Genomic DNA, 17,067 nt, shown 5'->3' on the forward strand with positions numbered 1-17,067 from the left:
TCTTCTCAGTGTGGGTGTGAGAAAGAGAGCAAGAGGAAGAGTGGCCTTACTCAAGAGCAGACAGAAACAACCACAACCCCTGCAAAATAGAGATGTTACTTGACGAAATGGAAAAGATTTAAGGACTGAGCGATCCTTGTGTTTTACTGAGTTTAAGGTCAAGCATTTGGAGCTCAGTGACGGGACTCTGCAAATGGTATGTGTAACTATTTGCACAGAAAGTTTCCATCATATGTCAAGTTCAAACAGTAACATATCTGCTTTGGATCTCCTTTCCTTCAGAGTTCAAGAAAAGTCCAAGCCTCATCTTCTGGAAGCAAATAATATGAACATGGAATCTAAAGTTAAGATGTCTTTGGACATGTTCTTCTCATCTGGAGCCACTGTGGTGTACCAGTTAGAGTGCCGAACTAAGGCTATGGAGATCAGACTGCAGATCCTTGCTCAGCATGAAGCTCACTGGGTGATTTTGGGCTGGTCACAGCCTCTCAGCCTAACCTACGTCATAGGTTTGTTGTGTAGATAAACTGGGGAAGGGTGGACCATGTACACCATATTGAGCTCCTTGGAGGAAAGGTGGGATATTAATGAAATAAACAGATAGATCTGTGAAGGTATTAAGTCTGAAGGTATTAAGAGCTCAGCTCCATGCATGCAGTGTTCTGTCAAAAAGGTATTTCCAGCAATATGACAGACAGCAATGTGCCTTAGAAAAAGGAGTTACATGCTCTCCTTCCTCTAACTGACATCAGTGTAATGTCTATGGGGGCTGGGGAGGAAGCTAGCTGGAAGGTGTCAGGGACATTTTATGGCCTCTTTGCAATACACATAACCATATGGAGTAAGGAGGAAATTGCTTCAAGTGGGCCAATGCTGGTGTTGAAAGTTCCCTCAACTGGTGGCCAAGGATGGGGGGGAGGATAGAGAGAGAGGTAGGGACATTTCCCATCAGTGTTACAAGATGATCATAAACACTCTGGTGGAGTTGTAGAAAGCCTCAGATAGCTGGATCTCTGGAGAGGGACCACCATACCACACAGCTACATCTCCTCTGCTGAGTCTAGCAAAGGTGAGTGTCAGGGGAACTGGATAGAAATGTATGGATAAACATGAGGGAGAGAGTAGGTAGAAGTTTGAGAAAGGAGAATACCATGTGCTCTCTCAAGATCACAATCAAAAGAGGCCTTGGTTCTGTCGTGGAATTTACGACTGAGTTCTTTTTGAGGAGACTTAATAACGAAGCCAAAGCCTGTTTTAAGGTTGTTTATTTAGCTAAGCGCTTAGCCAGAGTAGAGTACAGGACTCAACTCTCTTCTTCAAAATGGTGGTTAGTTACAGACAGTTATATACCTTTACCTCCGTCACAATCATGGCAACAGTTACATTGCATTATTCTATGTTACAATGCTACAATGATGCTCTGCCCCCTGTTCCATCCGTCCTCCCTTCATTCCTGCAATAGTGTTCTTGGCACATTTTCACTACAACAGCACTATTCTCTATTGTCTACGTGACCCCCTGTCTAGGGAAAATGGCAGTCAGACTTGTTCAGTATTGATCGAAATCCACCTCACTCCCCCCTATGGGACTCCTTTCGAGTCCCATCCCAATTTGCATGATAGATAACACCTGCTCTTTCTCCTCCATCCGTTGTCTATCAAATTCCAAGTACATTTGTTTCACTTCAGCCGGTGTTAACATTTGGGTGGTCTTTTGCATGGTACTCTTTAAACAAAACAATACACAATTAACCAAGATATACATGGCAAAGAGGAACAACATACCCAACAATAGTCCTAAGAGGATTGATTTTATCCAGCCTCTTAGGCCACTGAACCAATCCCCCGGACTCCATTGCCACCCAGAGGTCTTAACCTCATGCACCTTAGATGCTAATAGGCGAATATTCTCAATAGATCCGGTGATATTTACAGAGCTGTCAACAATGTAGTTGCAGCATTCTGGGCCAATAAGACCTCAGACTCTGCCTTGCGATGTCAAAAGATAGTCCAACATTATGCGGTTTTGTAAGACAAACTGTCGGATTTGTTTAAGTTCAGTGTTAATCATAGAAAGGGCATCAGCAGTTTCATTCATGAAGTTCTCCAGCAGAGTACAAATTCTTAAGATATCTAAATGGTTTGCCCCTGCCCCATAAAAGGGGAAGATACCTCATAGCCAGGACTCACCTGGAGCTTTAAGATCTTTATAAGCTTCCAGGATTTTATGACTTGGGGCTACCCTTCGATAATTTCGTATCAGACCCTTAGGAAAGGTGTCCACAATCCTGATGCAATATAACAAGTTCCTTTTGCGTTAATGGGTAATTTCTTCCAATCCTTATATCCACAGATCCACCAATAACTATGTGTTGTTCCCATTAAGGGAGGAAGGATGTGAGCAAATCTATCTTGTCTCACCCCTTTCTCGCCATACATAAGCACGGCTATGGTGGCTTCTTCTTGAGTACAGGTTTCATTGTAATATGAGAGCCACTGGTGCCCGAGAGCCATACACAATGGTTCCATTACCCTCCGCCTGTTCCTCATAATTGGCCCAGTAGAGTTACTGAGACTCCATCTACCTTTGGCTCGATGAAGGACCCATTCACATTGGCTGCTACCAATGAATGTTTCTCCCATGAACTTTAAACCAAGTTCACATTTTGTCCATCCGGACAGGGCTACATACTGAGTAGTATCGAGACTTTTCAGAGACTCATCATTCATCTGAGATAAGACCAGTTGCATTCAGAGGTATTCCTACCAGTGGGATACCTTCCTTTTCGTAAATTGGGGTATGCATACAGATCCAGCAAGTACTCTTGTTCATCCCTCTAGCGAGATCGACCATTAGCCTTAGGTATGTGTTCCTACCAGAGCTTGGAAAAGTTACTTTTTTGAACTACAACTCCCATCAGCCCAATCCAGTGGCCATGCTGGCAGGGGCTGATGGGAGTTGTAGTTTAAAAAAGTAACTTTTCCAAGCTCTGGTTCCTACTTCAATCAGGATGTCCTGTAAAAAGGAGGCTATACAATATTAGGAAAGCAAGCCTAACTCCTGCAGGAGCCATATTATAATTGTGATTATAAGAAATAGCAAGCAAACAGCAATGAAGCCAAACTTATCTCTAGCAATGCAAGTCACTGGCCTCCCCACCTCGGTGTGAGAAGGTCCAATAGAGTCCAATGGGCTATGTGCTACTTCGATAAGCTCAAAGTCTATCTGGGGAGCTGATCTGCCGAAGGGGTTGCACCTCATTGGCTCTAGAATGGATAGATGTTATTTGTCTTGTCTTCTCAGACACTCTTCGGTTTCGTAGTCCTAACTTCTCCCAGGTAGATAGGATGTCATTCATGAAGTCCTCTGGCAGCGCAAGGGCCTCTCCTCAGATGGTAGGGATGGTGGTCCTTAGGAAGGGACTCCTTTCCCTTGGTCTTTCCTCCTGGTGTCCCATCAGGATTCAGCTGGCCTCTCTCACTCTCGCCTGGCGGCTGGGCCTTTTGACAATGGGATGCGTGTATCCAAGCTGTCCTCTCAGCGATGCGCAGTGCGGTAGATGTCGTCAGGAGTATCTGAAAAGGACCTGACCATCAAGGCTGAAGGCAATCTTTTCTCAGAAATTCATGAACCAGGATCCAATCGCCAGGTTGGAACCGATGAGCAGGCACATCTAGCGGGACAGGAGCGGCTTCCTGGACCTGGGAGGAAAGAGTTCTCAACATTTTGGGAAGATTAGTGCAGTAGACCAGAAGTTCTTTGTGACCCTCCAATAAAGACTGTAATTGGGCTGGGCTGGGTTAATGTCTAAGGCATGGCAAAGCTGTTGTACCACTTTAGCTGTAAAGTGAGTACCTTGATCAGAATCCAATTGCAGAGGTAAGCCAAATCGGGGGATGATGTGTTTAAGCAGTGCCTTGGAGACAGCTGCAGCATCTGCGTGCCGTGATGGAAATGCTTCTACCCAACCAGGAAAATGACAGATGATGACCAATACATATCTGTAGTTCTGGCATTTTGGCATTTCTATGAAGTCCAATTGAACATGCTGAAATGGTCCACAGGCCCAAGGAGTGGTGCCAGTAAGAGGACGTTCTGGTTTGCCAGCATTGTGTTTTAAACATACTGAACAAGTGGATGCCACTTGGGCCAGAACAGGTGTAATCTTAGGAGCAAACCAGAGAGTCGAAATTTGCAATAGCATCCCCCCTTTGCTCAGGTGAGAAGAGTGATGAGTCGCCTGAGCAAGAGGGAAAAGAAGCGCTTGTGAGGCTACAAAGCGGCCTGAGACATTCCTCCAAACAGAGTCAGGATGTAAGCGACAGCCAAAGTGGACCCAAAGATCTTTTTCATGCTCTGGGGCAGTTTTCTGAAGCAAAGCGAGTTCTGGTAGTTCAGGAACAGATGAGGGGAGGAGAATCAATTGAGAAGGAAGGTGGGGAGAAGGAGGTGCACTAAAAGCAGCAGCCTTAGCAGCAGCATCCGCCATGCCGTTGCCACGGCTAACAGGATCAGTAGCAGTGGTGTGGGCAGAGCAGTGCATGACAGCAACAGAATTAGGAAGTTGAAGAGCAGACAGTAAAGCAGAAATAAGAGCTGAATGAGAAATTTGTGTGCCAGCTGAAGTCAAGAATCCTCTGTGTGACCAAATTTGACCCACAAAATGACAGGTTTTGAAAGCATAAGAAGAGTCTGTATAGATATTAGCAGAGCAACTGGATGCCAGAATGCAGGCTCTCTGTAGAGCCACGAGCTCTGCAGCTTGGGCAGACTGGAGAGTTGGCAGAGAAAAGGTTTCTAGGACTTCATGTGGAGAGCACACTGCATAGCCATTTCTGAGAACTCCTGTGTCACCTCTGAAGCAGGAGCCATCTGTGAAAAGGATAAGATCAAGGTTATCCAGAGGAACGTCACGAAGGTCGGGGCGAGGGGTGGAGAGATGTTCAACGACCTGCAAACAATCTTGAGGAGAGATTGAATGAGGTTCTCCATCAGAAGGAAGGGGTGGAAGGGAAGCAGGGTTGAGAGGGGCACAGAGTTGTTAGGTGGGGTAAGCAGAATAGTTCCATTGTCATCATATCCTTGTAAATAAGGAAAGCTATCCACCTCCCAAGGTGAACTAGCTGAAGTAAGAAATGCTGTGAGGTACATGAACACTAACAGTTCCATAGGAAGTTTGACATTGAGAAGAAAGGAACTGAGTTTTTCTGTGCAGCAGGAGAGAATGCACAGAATGGGGAACCAACACAGCAAGGGAACGTCCTTGCACCAAGTCCTCAGACTTCTGGACAAACAAGGCTGTACTCCAAGGAGGGTATCCTTTAGCCACCAGGTCGACAGAGTACTTCTGCAGCAGAACCCTGAGACTCATGGCAAAAGAGGAAAAAAGGTTTAACATAACAGGAGTCTGGACCACAGCCTTTCTTAAATCCACAAAGGAAGCCTCACATTCTGCCTTTCATTCAATAGGCTGCAAAGTTCGGGATCCAATGCCTAGTATTTAGCCGCTCTCAAAAACCTAAGAAGCGGCTTTTTCCTATTACAGGGAAGCACATTACATACAAGAATACCTTGCTGTAGCAGTGAGGCAATCACAGGCTGGATGTCCTCAATTGCTTCAGCTGAGAGAGTGTATTGCTTTACTGATGGGTAAGGTTTATCAGGTGGACACCGAATCTCGATTGGTTCCACCGCTAGCAGTTTTCCCACATCATTCCAAGGGAAGGCCTCTGTAGCTTTAGAAGGAACAATCATGAGGATTAGAAAAGGGAAGATCCAAATGTACCCATCAGAGCTGCAATAACAGTATTGTGCAATTTATACAGAAATTGACAGAACTGGTACCAGGGAAAGAAAGATATGGTCATAGGTGAGTGGAGCAGCTGAAAAGGTTGCTAGTTGACCTCCTACTTCAAACTCAGTCACTATTTCTCCTGATGGTGGATGAGACAGGTCAGCTTGATGAACTGTGGACCTGGAAGCATAAGAGTCTATGAGAAATGCTGCAGCTGGCCAGCAACTATAAGAGGAATGGCAGCATCAGAGGTGGAGAAATTAGTTTATTGAGACAACATCAAGTTAAAAGTTGAGCATGCTTAAAAAAAATTCCTTTTTTGAAACTGTTCCTCTGGAAACAACTCAGGGTTGATGGAGTGTAGGGAGCCCAGTTGTCTTGAAGGTCGTCCTCTTGAACACTACTGCTGCAAGAATGCGGTGGGGAGCCAAGGAAGGGTTAACAGGGAAGGGCAGAGCGATTGTACTTTCGGTATGCAGTATTTCTCGGCTTCTAGCTGTTTCTTTTATTAACTAGCTGGGTGCGGGTGTGCAAATTGGCTAAGAGCATTCTCTCAGCTTGCGTGGTATGTCCGGGATCCTCAGACTTCCATGGAAGACCCTCATTGTCCTCTCCTACTCCCATTTGGGCTGTCAGGGCTGATTTTTTGTTCTGGGGACAGGAGTCCAGAGAGCAGCTGGTTCATGTCAGCCCAAGTTGGATTGTAAACACTAATGATTGCTTCCAGCTTTTCTTTAAATTCATTGGGAGCCTCCCTGAGTTTCGGGAAGATATTGAACCAGTTCATGAGATCCGCAGTTGTCCAGGGAACATGCACAAAAATAATTTGTCCACCTGCAGTCGATGGGGGAGTGGGGGGTATGGGCGAAGCAGATACATGCCGGCTGACTGAACTTGGGGAAAGCACCCAGGGAAGTTTTCCGGATTAAACTGGATAGAGGTAAATCCTCCATCACTGTCTTTTTTTCCCAACTTTATTTGGCAAATGGGGCAGGTGCGGCTGTCTATGGATGTAGCTACAATTTCAAACTTTGCTTTTAACCCTTTTTGTAACTCTTGCACTGACAAGACGGGGAAACTGCTCCTTAAATGTTAATTCCTCAGGAGACAGTGGCCATTCTTCTCTAGTAAGTTCAGGGGGGGGGGTTCTTCTCTTTAGAGTGTTTGGGTATTCCAGAGGTTAAAATGGCACCCGCTCAAGCTGGGAGAAGTGGTGTCTGCTCTGACTGTAAAATAGCATTTGCCTGAGCTTGAGGCTGAGCATTCCCAGCCATTGGGGCCCAAAATATCCAAAATATCTTCTGGTACCTCATTATAGGGCGGCAAAGGGGCGGTGGCTAGCAAGCTTGGGTACAGAGGCAGCAAGGGGCGTTGGCATGCATTTTTTTTCTTGTTCCTTTTCTTTCTCGATTTTCGTTTTCTTTTCCTCCAGTTGTGCTTTTAACTTTTTGTTAGAATCTTGAAGACTTGTTACTATAGATTTCTGTTTCCTGTGTTCTGCCTCCTCTTTCCACAGGACCCAGAAATCTATATGCATAGGCTTTGTTTTCTCCAGTTTCCCCATAAATAGGTGAGCTTGTCCATGTCAAAAGTGCCGTTTCCGGGAATTGAAGCTCAGGCCGGTTAGAGGTGCACTCACTCCACCAGTGAGTCAGCTTCACCAGCTTTTGAGCAGTTTTTTTGGACCCAAACGGGTTCCATAATTTTGGCACATGTACCCCAGGGGGGGGGTTTCATCAGGACAAGACACACCTCCACCCATGTTTTGTCCGGAGCTGAAACTGATCAAGCGGTGGAGAAGGGTAGTTTAGAAAGGCCAGGCGTCCCCAGCAGACAGAGAGAAAAAGTTGGAACAGTATCAGTTTCATTCACGGCTCATTAGGACGTCCTCCAAACCTATCCTAACACCCAAACCAGAGACTGTGGGACTGCTTACCCTTTAGTCGTGAGTGTTGGTGTAACCGGGGAAAAATCCAATCCTAACACTCAAACCAGAGACTGTGGGACTGTTTACCCTTTGTCGTGAGTGTGGATGTAACCAGGGAGGGACCTTAACGCAAGGGCTTCGATAAACTATGGGAAATTCTTACCGCCCGTCCAAGAGTCCCGGGGTTGGAGGTGGGAGCTAAGCGGGAGGATTTGATCAAAACGAGGTCCTCTTACCTCTCAGAATGTGCACAAACCGCCGCTCTGACCTTCCCCCTTCGGGTTGACCCAGATAGGAGATCCTCACATCCCACCAAGATTGTCGTGGAATTTACCACTGAGTTCTTTTTGAGGAGACTTAATAATGAAGCCAAAGCCTGTTTCAAGGTTGTTTATTTAGCTAAGCGCTTAGCCAGAGTAGAGTACAGGACTTAACTCTCTTCCTCAAAATGGTGGTTAGTTACAGACAGTTATATACCTTTACCTCCGTCACAATCATGGCAACAGTTACATTGCATTAGTCTATGTTACAATGCTACAATGATGCTCTGCCCCCTGTTCCATCTGTCCTCCCTTCATTCCTGCAATATCAGTGTTCTTGGCACATTTTCACTACAACAGCACTATTCTCTATTGTCTACGTGACCCCCTGTCTAGGGAAAATGGCAGTCAGACTTGTTCAGTATTGATCGAAATCCACCTCAGTTCACCCACCATCCAGGAAAAAGCATTCTTCAGGTATGTTAACACATGTGTCTGTTGGGAACCTGAATGTGTGAACCTGCCACGCATGTGTCCCATTAAACACGCCTCCTTGAGAGGAGGGGGATCTTTTGCTAGGGATAAACCAGGTGCTTTGCCCTTAAATGTACCTAAATAGTGTGTGTAAAACCCAAGGAATGCAGGTCCGAACCAGACTAATGCAAAGCTTTCTTTTATTGAGAAAAAAGAGAACAGCACTACAAAATTACAGGTGGGCCCCGCTTACACGGCAGGTTCCGTTCCGGACCGCCTCTGTAAAGCGGAAATCACTGTAAAGCGGAACCCCATTGAGTATAATGGGGCGCGTCACGCGAAAATGCCACAAAATGCTGCAAAATGCCACAAAAGCGCAAAATCGGCTTTAAAACGGGGAATGAAAGGCACCGCATTAGCGGAACGCCCGGAAGCAAAGCGCTTGGAAGCGGGGCCCTACTGTACTGGGTGCATGGTAGCATTAGTCATAAATATCCTAACCCATTCATAACTTTATACTCAAGAGATAAAAGGTCCCTACTGCTATAAGGAATGAAAGGTAGCAGAGATTACCTAACCTAGGCCCAGGGAGTGGGCAGTGGAATACAGCTGAAGTGATGTGAAGGAGCTCTCACCAAAAAGCAGGAAGAAATCTCTTTGCCTCAAGGTTTGCACCAAGACACAGACTGCCTTCCTGTTCTGTGGCCTGCAGTCCTGTGCTGCATTCCTTGAAAGCGTAGTTATTAGGGTTGCCAGGTCGGAACCATCCAAAAACCTGAGAAAATGGGGGCAGGCCCTAGTGACATCACAGGGTGGGCCCTAGTGATATCATTAAACATGATACATTGTATCAACCACAGTTGCTTGGAGCATACCATTCAAAAAAAAATTCTCTGGAGATTAAAATAGAAATCTTACCTAAAATAGGGTGTTCCTAGGTCCATCTGAAGTGACAAGGTCATTCTTTCTCACAAGCTTAGGGTGATGCAAAATGGAAATGGACTGCCTTCAAGTTGATCCCAGATAGGGTCTTCATGGTAAGCAGTACTCAGACAGAGGTGGTTTACTATTGCCTTCCTCTGAGTCTGAGAGGCAGTGACTGGCCCAAGGTCACCCAGGGAGCTTCATGGCTGTGTGGGGATTCGAACCCTGGTCTGCCAGGTCACAGTTCAACGCCTTTAGGGAACATTTAATCTAGTTTACTTGCTTCTGGCAAGAAGGGTTTACGTGCCCTCAGGCCAGGCCATTATTGGAAGAAAGGAGCTTAGTGTTGCAGAGACGTTAGATGGGAGCACAGATAGATGCCCCTGAAGGCAGCAACTGTAAACATGCTTATTAAGGAACTGAGCCCCATAGAACTCAATAGGATTTACTTCTGAGTAGATATGGTTGCAGCCATGTTAAGGACAAGGGAGGGCATTCTAGGCAAAACAGACAAATAATTGGGTGTCAGAACAAATTAAACCAGAACTATCACTAGAAGCTAAAATGATGAAACTGAGGTTATCATACTTTGGACACACAAAGAGAAGACATGATTCACTAGAAAAGACAATAATGCTGTGAAAAACAGAAGGGAATAGAAAAAGAGGAAGGCCAAACAAGAGATGGATTGATTCCATAAAGGAAGCCGCAGACCTGAACTTACAAGATGTGAACAGGGTGGTTCATGACAGATGCTCTTGGAGGTCACTGATTCATAGGGTCGCTATAAGTTATAATCGACTTGAAGGCACACAACAACAACAACAAACCTCCCTGATAGACTGTGGGAATGCTGTGGACACAATATATTTCAACTTTAGCAAAGCTTTTGACAAAATGCCACATGATATTCTGATTAGCAAGCTAGCTGAATGTGGACTGGATGGAACAGCTATTGGGTGGATCCACAGTTGGCTACACAATCATATTCAGAGTGCTAATCAATGGTTTCTTCTCAACCTGGGAGGGGTAACTAGCAGGCTACTATAGGGCTTGGTCTTGGACCCAGTGCTCTTCAACATTTTTATTAATGACTTGGATGAGGAGGGGCAGGGAATGCTTATCAAACTTGTAGATGATGCAAAATTGGGAGGAATACCTAATTCCCTGGAAGACAGAAACAAAATTCAAAGGGATCTTAATAGGCTGGAGCATTGGGCTAAAAACAGCAGAATGAAATTTAACAGGGATAAGTGTAAAGTTCTATACCTAGGAAAAAAGAAACCAAATGCAGTTATTAAGATGGGGGATACTTGGCTCAGCAATACTACATGCAAGAAGGAACTTGGGATTGTTGTTGATCACAAACTGAATATGAGCCAACAGTGTGATGTGGCTGCAAAAAAGGCAAATGCTATTTGAAGCTGCATTAACATTTGGAGGTAATATGCCTCTGAAGGCCAGTTGCGCTTATTTATTTTATTTATCTATTAAACTAATATCCCGCCCTTCCTCCCAGAAGGGTCCTGCTTGCAGGCTTCCTATTACGGTTGGGGTGAGGAACTAGATGTTCTTATGTCCTTAAGGGAACCTGAAAACTACTGAAAGGTACCAGGAGAACAGATGGGCCCAACTCCTGCTGTGCAGCTCCCAGCACGGGCAGATGAAGCAGGGTGGCCAAGGCAAACTAAGAGTCCGAGCCCTGGCCTGAGGCAGGATTGGACCAGATGCAAGGATCCGCTTCATTTACCCAGGAATGTTGGATGCAGACCCATGGGTGCTCTCTAGCCCAGTGCTGTCTGCACTGGCAGCGGCTCTCAGGGCTTCAGGCAGGGGTGTCTCTCAGCCCTACCTGGAGATGCCGCTGAGGACTGAACCTGGGCCCTTCTGCATGCACAACAGTTTCCCTAAAAATAAAGTAAGATTCTAGTCCTTATGGTTCTGAATGAAGGGTGATTTAAACAGGGAGCTGCTTTATACTGAGTTAGGCCATTGGTCCATCTGGTTCAGCATCAGCACTGTCTACAGCGACTGGCAGCGACTGTCCATGTTCTCTACCACTGAGTTACGGCCATCTTCCCTTGATTTAAAAGGGGGGGACGGGCTCTGGCCTGCAGGTCCCCCAATATCACCTGCTCCACAGGCTCTTCTCAGGCGGGAGGGTGTTCAGCACTGGGCAGTCTCTGCTTGAGGAGAATTTTGAAAGTGCACATTGGGCAGGCTGGCAGCTGACCCAAGGCATCTCCTCAGGCCACTGACCCACAGACAAAGCCAGCTGGGGCCTCAGGTTGATTTGGCTGCTGGTGGTCAATGGCTCTTGACAGACAAAAAGAGGCTTCCTACTCTGCTGCGGGGGGCTTTGCACGCACACTGAGAGGTTTAACTTCCAGAGTCTTGAGTGGAGGCAACTCAATGCTGAAAAAAGACTAGAAACTTGTTAGCAGAGTTAGGTTTGGGATCAAGAGCAGACCCAGTGCTGATGTGTGTGTGTGTATGTGTGTGTGTGTGTGTGAGAGAGAGAGACTTTCCCTGTGAAGTAGCAGACTTTTACGCTGCAGCAATAACTGAGGATTCAGACTTAGTAAAATAAGGAACAGCTTGCTTCATTGAAGGAAATACACAATAGATAGGAAAGGGATTCTAGTTCTAGTAAACTACCTGCATTGGAGGTTCATGGACCTGACAAGGCCTTTGCCCTCATGCTGCAAGTGAGAGAGACAAAGCAAAGACATCTCTTCTCTTCAAGAGCCAGAGAAGAAGCAGGAAGGAGAGAGTTGGAAGGTGTGGTCGGCATTCCTAAGAGGTATCAGTTTTCAGGAAGGAAGATGAGCATATGACCAAAGGAAAGGCACAGCCTAGCAACCTGGAGGTCTCCTCTCTGTCTCCCTCCAGACGTGGAAACACCCAAATCGAGTTGCATTTCCACAATTCCAACACAAGTGATGCTTAAAATGGAAACTGTGATTTATCAGGGACAGGGATTAGGAAACAGACATTGTTCCTGGGGAACCTGGCCTGGTTTTCCCTGCCTTCCGTCTGCAAGATTCTTTCTTTATTTTAAGACCCACTCTGCACCCACCTGTTCCCTGGGCTGCCAGCTTTCTTTGGGTGGCAGTCAGAAATTCAAGACGTAGAACTTTCATTGTCACAGACATGAGGGGACGGGCCTGTTCACCTGCTGAAGTTCCATACACACACAACCCCAGCTGGAAAAATCACATGGCAACCTCATCCTGCTATACATTTTGCTTATTTAAACATTTGGTTTTCAACAATCCAAGGAGCAGTGGCAGACATGGAACCACCAGCTTTCCACAATCAGAAAAGGAAGAGGGTGGGGTGGGGTGTGAGAGTGTGTGTGTGTGTGATGGAATTTCCTCCCCCAAGGTGTGGTGATGGCCAGAGACTGCTGAGCCCCATCTCTCAGGCCTCTCTCTCTCTGGCCTCTCAGGCCTCTCTCTCTCTCTCTGGCCTCTCTCTCTCTCTCTCACCTCTCTCTCTCTGAGGCCTCTCTCTCTCTCTCTGGCCTCTCTCAGGCCTCTCTCTCTCTCTCAGGCCTCTCTCTGCCTCTCTCTCTCTCAGGCCTCTCTCTGCAATCAGCCACAGTCCAACCTGCTCCTGCCACCCAGCAGCCTTCTGCTTCCAAACGAGATTCCAAACTGCTCTATCGGCCACGATGCAAACCGCAGCCAGAAACGTCCATCTTGGCCGCTCCTCCCACCCAGCAGCCATGCGTGTCAATCACGCATGCGTGCCTGAGGGGGAGGTCCAAAAGCCGGAGATCAGCCTCTTCACACCAAATATGGCCGGAGGCCGGAGATGGACGGAGATGGACGGAGATGCAGAAAACCGGAGACCTGGCAACCCTAGTAGTTATACATGTTAGAGCTCAGGTTGCCATATTGGGTATGAAGCCCTACTCTTAAATACACTTTCCCTTTTACAAATCAACATGAAAAGGAGGGATCTATATGAGGTGATCTCATACTGTGTGTGTATTTCTTGCTGACACTCAGAAAAAACTAGTTCTGCTTTCTAATGCTGTTTTTAAACAATGGGATTGTTGAAAACAGCCAAGAAATGAGAATGATTCAGCATCTGCAAGTTCCTCTGAAAGTGTGAAAAGATGGTCCTTGCTGCTTGTCCTCCTTTCACAGTACTTAGGAAGGCACAATGAGCCAGAAAACAGGGGGTGCAGGGTGGGAAATGAAATCCAGAATACTCCAGGGCCTTGCCACCCCTTTGACTCCAAATGAAGCAAAGTGGGGGTTAGCCCAAGCACTTATAACAGGTGCCTGCAATTTATTTGATATTGTTCCATTTAAAGGACTGACAACTATGTCCTGGAGCCCGTGAGAGCTTTAGTCAACATCAAGAGGCTCTGAAGTTGCCATGTCAGAAGCTGGACTCCTACTGCAGAGATTCCTCAGGGGACATCCCAGAGTTTTTGGGGTGAGCATTGTGCCTGGGAGATTTAGGAACCGGGGTATGCATAAAATCCTTCCTCACGTAGCTCGTCAATTATCCTAACCTTATAAGTGCAGCTCATGCCAAGAAGCATTGGGGGTGGGATCTGAATGCCTTTTCTGAGCCTGTTGCTTTGTTTCTTTTACCCTTTGAATGACTGAGGCCCCGTACCCCATCCCATTCTGCCTCTCCCAATGCTGCATACTCAGTCATTCCCTATCTTGTTACATCAAAGCAAGTCCCTTTGTAATGACAGGTTGCTTATCTCTTATATATAGACCCTTCTGGTGGTGATTGGGCTATTCCAGATGGCCTTTGGAGTCATCTTATTCATGTACCCTTGTGTCTACAGGGATGAGCTGGGCACCCATTTCTATTCAGCTGCATTGGTAAGTCAAGACCATCTGCTTTTCCAGCTCTTTGCAGTCTCTGAAATAGTGACAGCTTCTTACATGACCCTGAGCACCTCTACTTTTAAAGTATGCTGTCTTCCGACATCTTCCATCATGGAAGGCCTACAACAGATGTGAGGGTGTGGGCAACTGGACTATTGCAACAGTACAACAAAGAGAGTTGATTCACCTTGCAACAAGAGTTCTTGAAAGTACAAAAGCTCTGAGCAGGACAGGAAATGATACTTCTGCACATACCCTGTGCGATTTCGAAAGCTGCACAATCAGGGTTTTCAATTGTATGGCCTTTGGACCTTTCTAAATCTTGTCATAGTCTCCCACCCAATCCCCATTGGGGTTGCATTCCTTAGTGTGCATAGGATTGGGTCCTTTGTAAAAGCCAGATAAAATGGCTCAGGTCTAGCTATATAGAGTTGTGCTGTGCCAAAATCTGTTCTCCAGTTTCTCAGAAATTTTCTTCCTCTAAGTTCAAGGTTCTGTTTTTGGTGTACAAAGCCCTTGGCAGCCCTATACCCAGTCGATCACTACGCTCAGCAGGTGAGACCTCCTGCAGATACCATATTATCAGGAGGTTCGTTCCACACAACGTAGGAAGCAGACCTTTAGTGTGGCGGCACCTAACCTGTGGAACTCCCTACCCTTAAATATTAGACAGGCACCATCTCTGTTATCTTTTCAGCGCCTACCACAGACCTTCCTCTTTCAACAAGCCTTTTAAGCAGAGATCTTATCTCAGTCTGCATCTGCGTTGGAATTATTTGTTTAGATTTTTTTTAAGGTTTTTTAAAAAGATGTTTTTAAAGATGTTTTGTTTTAATATGTTTTAAAGTCTGTTTTGATGATGTTTTAGAGTGTTTTGAGTGTTTTTGTTTGCCACCCTGGGCTCCTACTGAAAGGAAGGGTGGGATATAAATCAAAGAAAGAAAGAAATAGGGTTCCATTTTTGCCTCATTCTCATGGTGCTCGAGAATTTCTTTAGAATTTTGGTGGCTGCTGGATTTTGAGCTTACCTTATTATTATAATGTGGCCAAGTGTGCTGTATGGGGTTTTATTTCCCGTAATAAACATTTCTCCAGCCCTCTATAGCTTTCCTACATGGCTATGCTTCCTGACCTGAAAAAGCCCCATGAGGGGAGTTACCTCATGATGTCTTCCCCAGGGCTTTAACTTGGTAAGGCTGCAGAGTGCATACCACTAGTGAAGTGATTTGCAAAATGAAACAAAAGGGTACCCACAAACAACCCTTGGCCAACTCAAAAGTGAAGTTAAGTACCACAGGTACCCTGCACCCCACTCATGAGAATTTCAATGAAATTTTCTCTCCCCTTAGATAATTTTCAAATGTAATTTCTCTTCTCAGGATTTCAGGAAAGCCGATTTTAGCAAGCTCAGGGAAATGACTGGTAGGATCCCGAGGCTAGATAGACTAAAGAAAAAAGGAGCCCAAGAAGCGTGGGAGTTCATGAAGAACGTATTACAAAAAGCGCAATCGCAAGCAATTCCAAAGAGGCAGAAAAATGGAAGACATTGGAAAAAGCCAGTGTGGCTACATGGAAGACTGGTGGAGGAGGTAAAAGTAAAAAAGAGCATGTATAAAGAATGGAAGGAAGGACGCATCACCAAGGAAGAGTACCGACGAGCGGCTCGGGCTTGCAGGAATAGCGTAAGGAAAGCTAAAACCCAGAATGAGCTGAGGCTGGCGAGGGAAGCGAGGAACAACAAAAAGGGGGTTTTCAGATATGTTCGAAGCAAGAGAAAGACCAAGGAAACGGTGGGACTGCTGCTCAATGAGGATGGCAAAATGTTGACAGATAACAAGGAAAAGGCAGAACTGCTCAACACCTATTTTGCCTCCATTTTCTCCCAAAAAGGGAACAGTGTGCAACCTTGCATCGGTAGCAATCTCAGTAAGGGGTCAGGATTGCAGTTCAAGATTGATAAGGAGATAGTCAGGAAATACCTAGTTAACCTAAATGAGTTCAAATCTCCAGGGCTTGATGAACTGCATCCCAGAGTATTGAAGGAACTTGCGGATGTACTCTCGGAACCTCTTGCCATCATCTTTGAGAAATCCTGGAGAACGGGAGAGGTGCTGGAGGATTGGAGACGGGCAAACGTCATCCCGCTCTTTAAAAAGGGTAAAAAAGAAGATCCAGGGAATTACAGGCCGGTCAGTCTGACTTCAATACCGGGAAAGATATTAGAACAGATAATAAAAGAGTCCATTGGCAACTATCTAGATGACAATGCTGTGATTAGTATGAGCCAGCATGGGTTTGTCAAGAAAAATCCTGTCAAACTAATCTCATCTCTTTTTTTGATCGGGTCACTAGCTTAGTAGATGGTGGAAATGCTGTAGATGTCATCTATCTAGATTTCAGCAAAGCGTTTGACAAAGTCCCCCATGACCTTTTGATTAGCAAACTGGTAAAATGCGGACTAGATGGAAATACTGTCAGGTGGATTCACAACTGGTTGGAAAACCATACTCAAAGAGTGGTCGTTGGTGGCTCTGTTTCGGACTGGAAGGAGGTTTTGAGTGGAGTGCCACAGGATTCTGTCCTGGGGCCGATACTCTTCAACATTTTTATCAATGACTTAGATGACAGGGTGGAGGGAAGCCTTATGAAGTTAGCGGATGATACGAAACTGGGAGGGATAGCTAACACAATGGAAGACAGGAATAAAATCCAGAGGGACCTGGATAGACTAGAAAATTGGGCTGAAATTAATAAAATGAAATTCAATAAAGACAAATGCAAGATTCTGCATTTAGGCCACAAAAACAAAATGCACGGGTACAGGAT

At 45.8% G+C, this 17,067-nt stretch overlaps 1 protein-coding gene across 4 annotated transcripts in view; it reads left to right on the plus strand.

Annotated features, from left to right (window-relative positions):
* The first annotated feature begins 986 nt into the window (after window positions 1-986).
* The window catches only part of LOC133376856 (membrane-spanning 4-domains subfamily A member 4A-like), a 30,386-nt gene continuing 14,305 nt past the window's right edge, over window positions 987-17,067 (plus strand). For 2 of the 4 annotated variants that reach the window (XM_061609720.1, XM_061609723.1), the window contains exons 1-3: window positions 987-1,069; window positions 13,707-13,831; window positions 14,125-14,235. In XM_061609720.1, the coding sequence (XP_061465704.1) occupies window positions 13,772-13,831; window positions 14,125-14,235 (171 nt within the window). In that variant the 5' untranslated portion in view covers window positions 987-1,069; window positions 13,707-13,771. Of the gene's footprint in view, window positions 1,070-5,700; window positions 5,870-13,190; window positions 13,286-13,706; window positions 13,832-14,124; window positions 14,236-17,067 lie in introns of those variants that run through there. The other 2 variants (XM_061609721.1, XM_061609722.1) reach the window with 2 other exon arrangements.

This window comes from Rhineura floridana, chromosome 2, assembly GCF_030035675.1.
Source record: "Rhineura floridana isolate rRhiFlo1 chromosome 2, rRhiFlo1.hap2, whole genome shotgun sequence".
Classification (NCBI taxonomy): domain Eukaryota; kingdom Metazoa; phylum Chordata; class Lepidosauria; order Squamata; family Rhineuridae; genus Rhineura; species Rhineura floridana.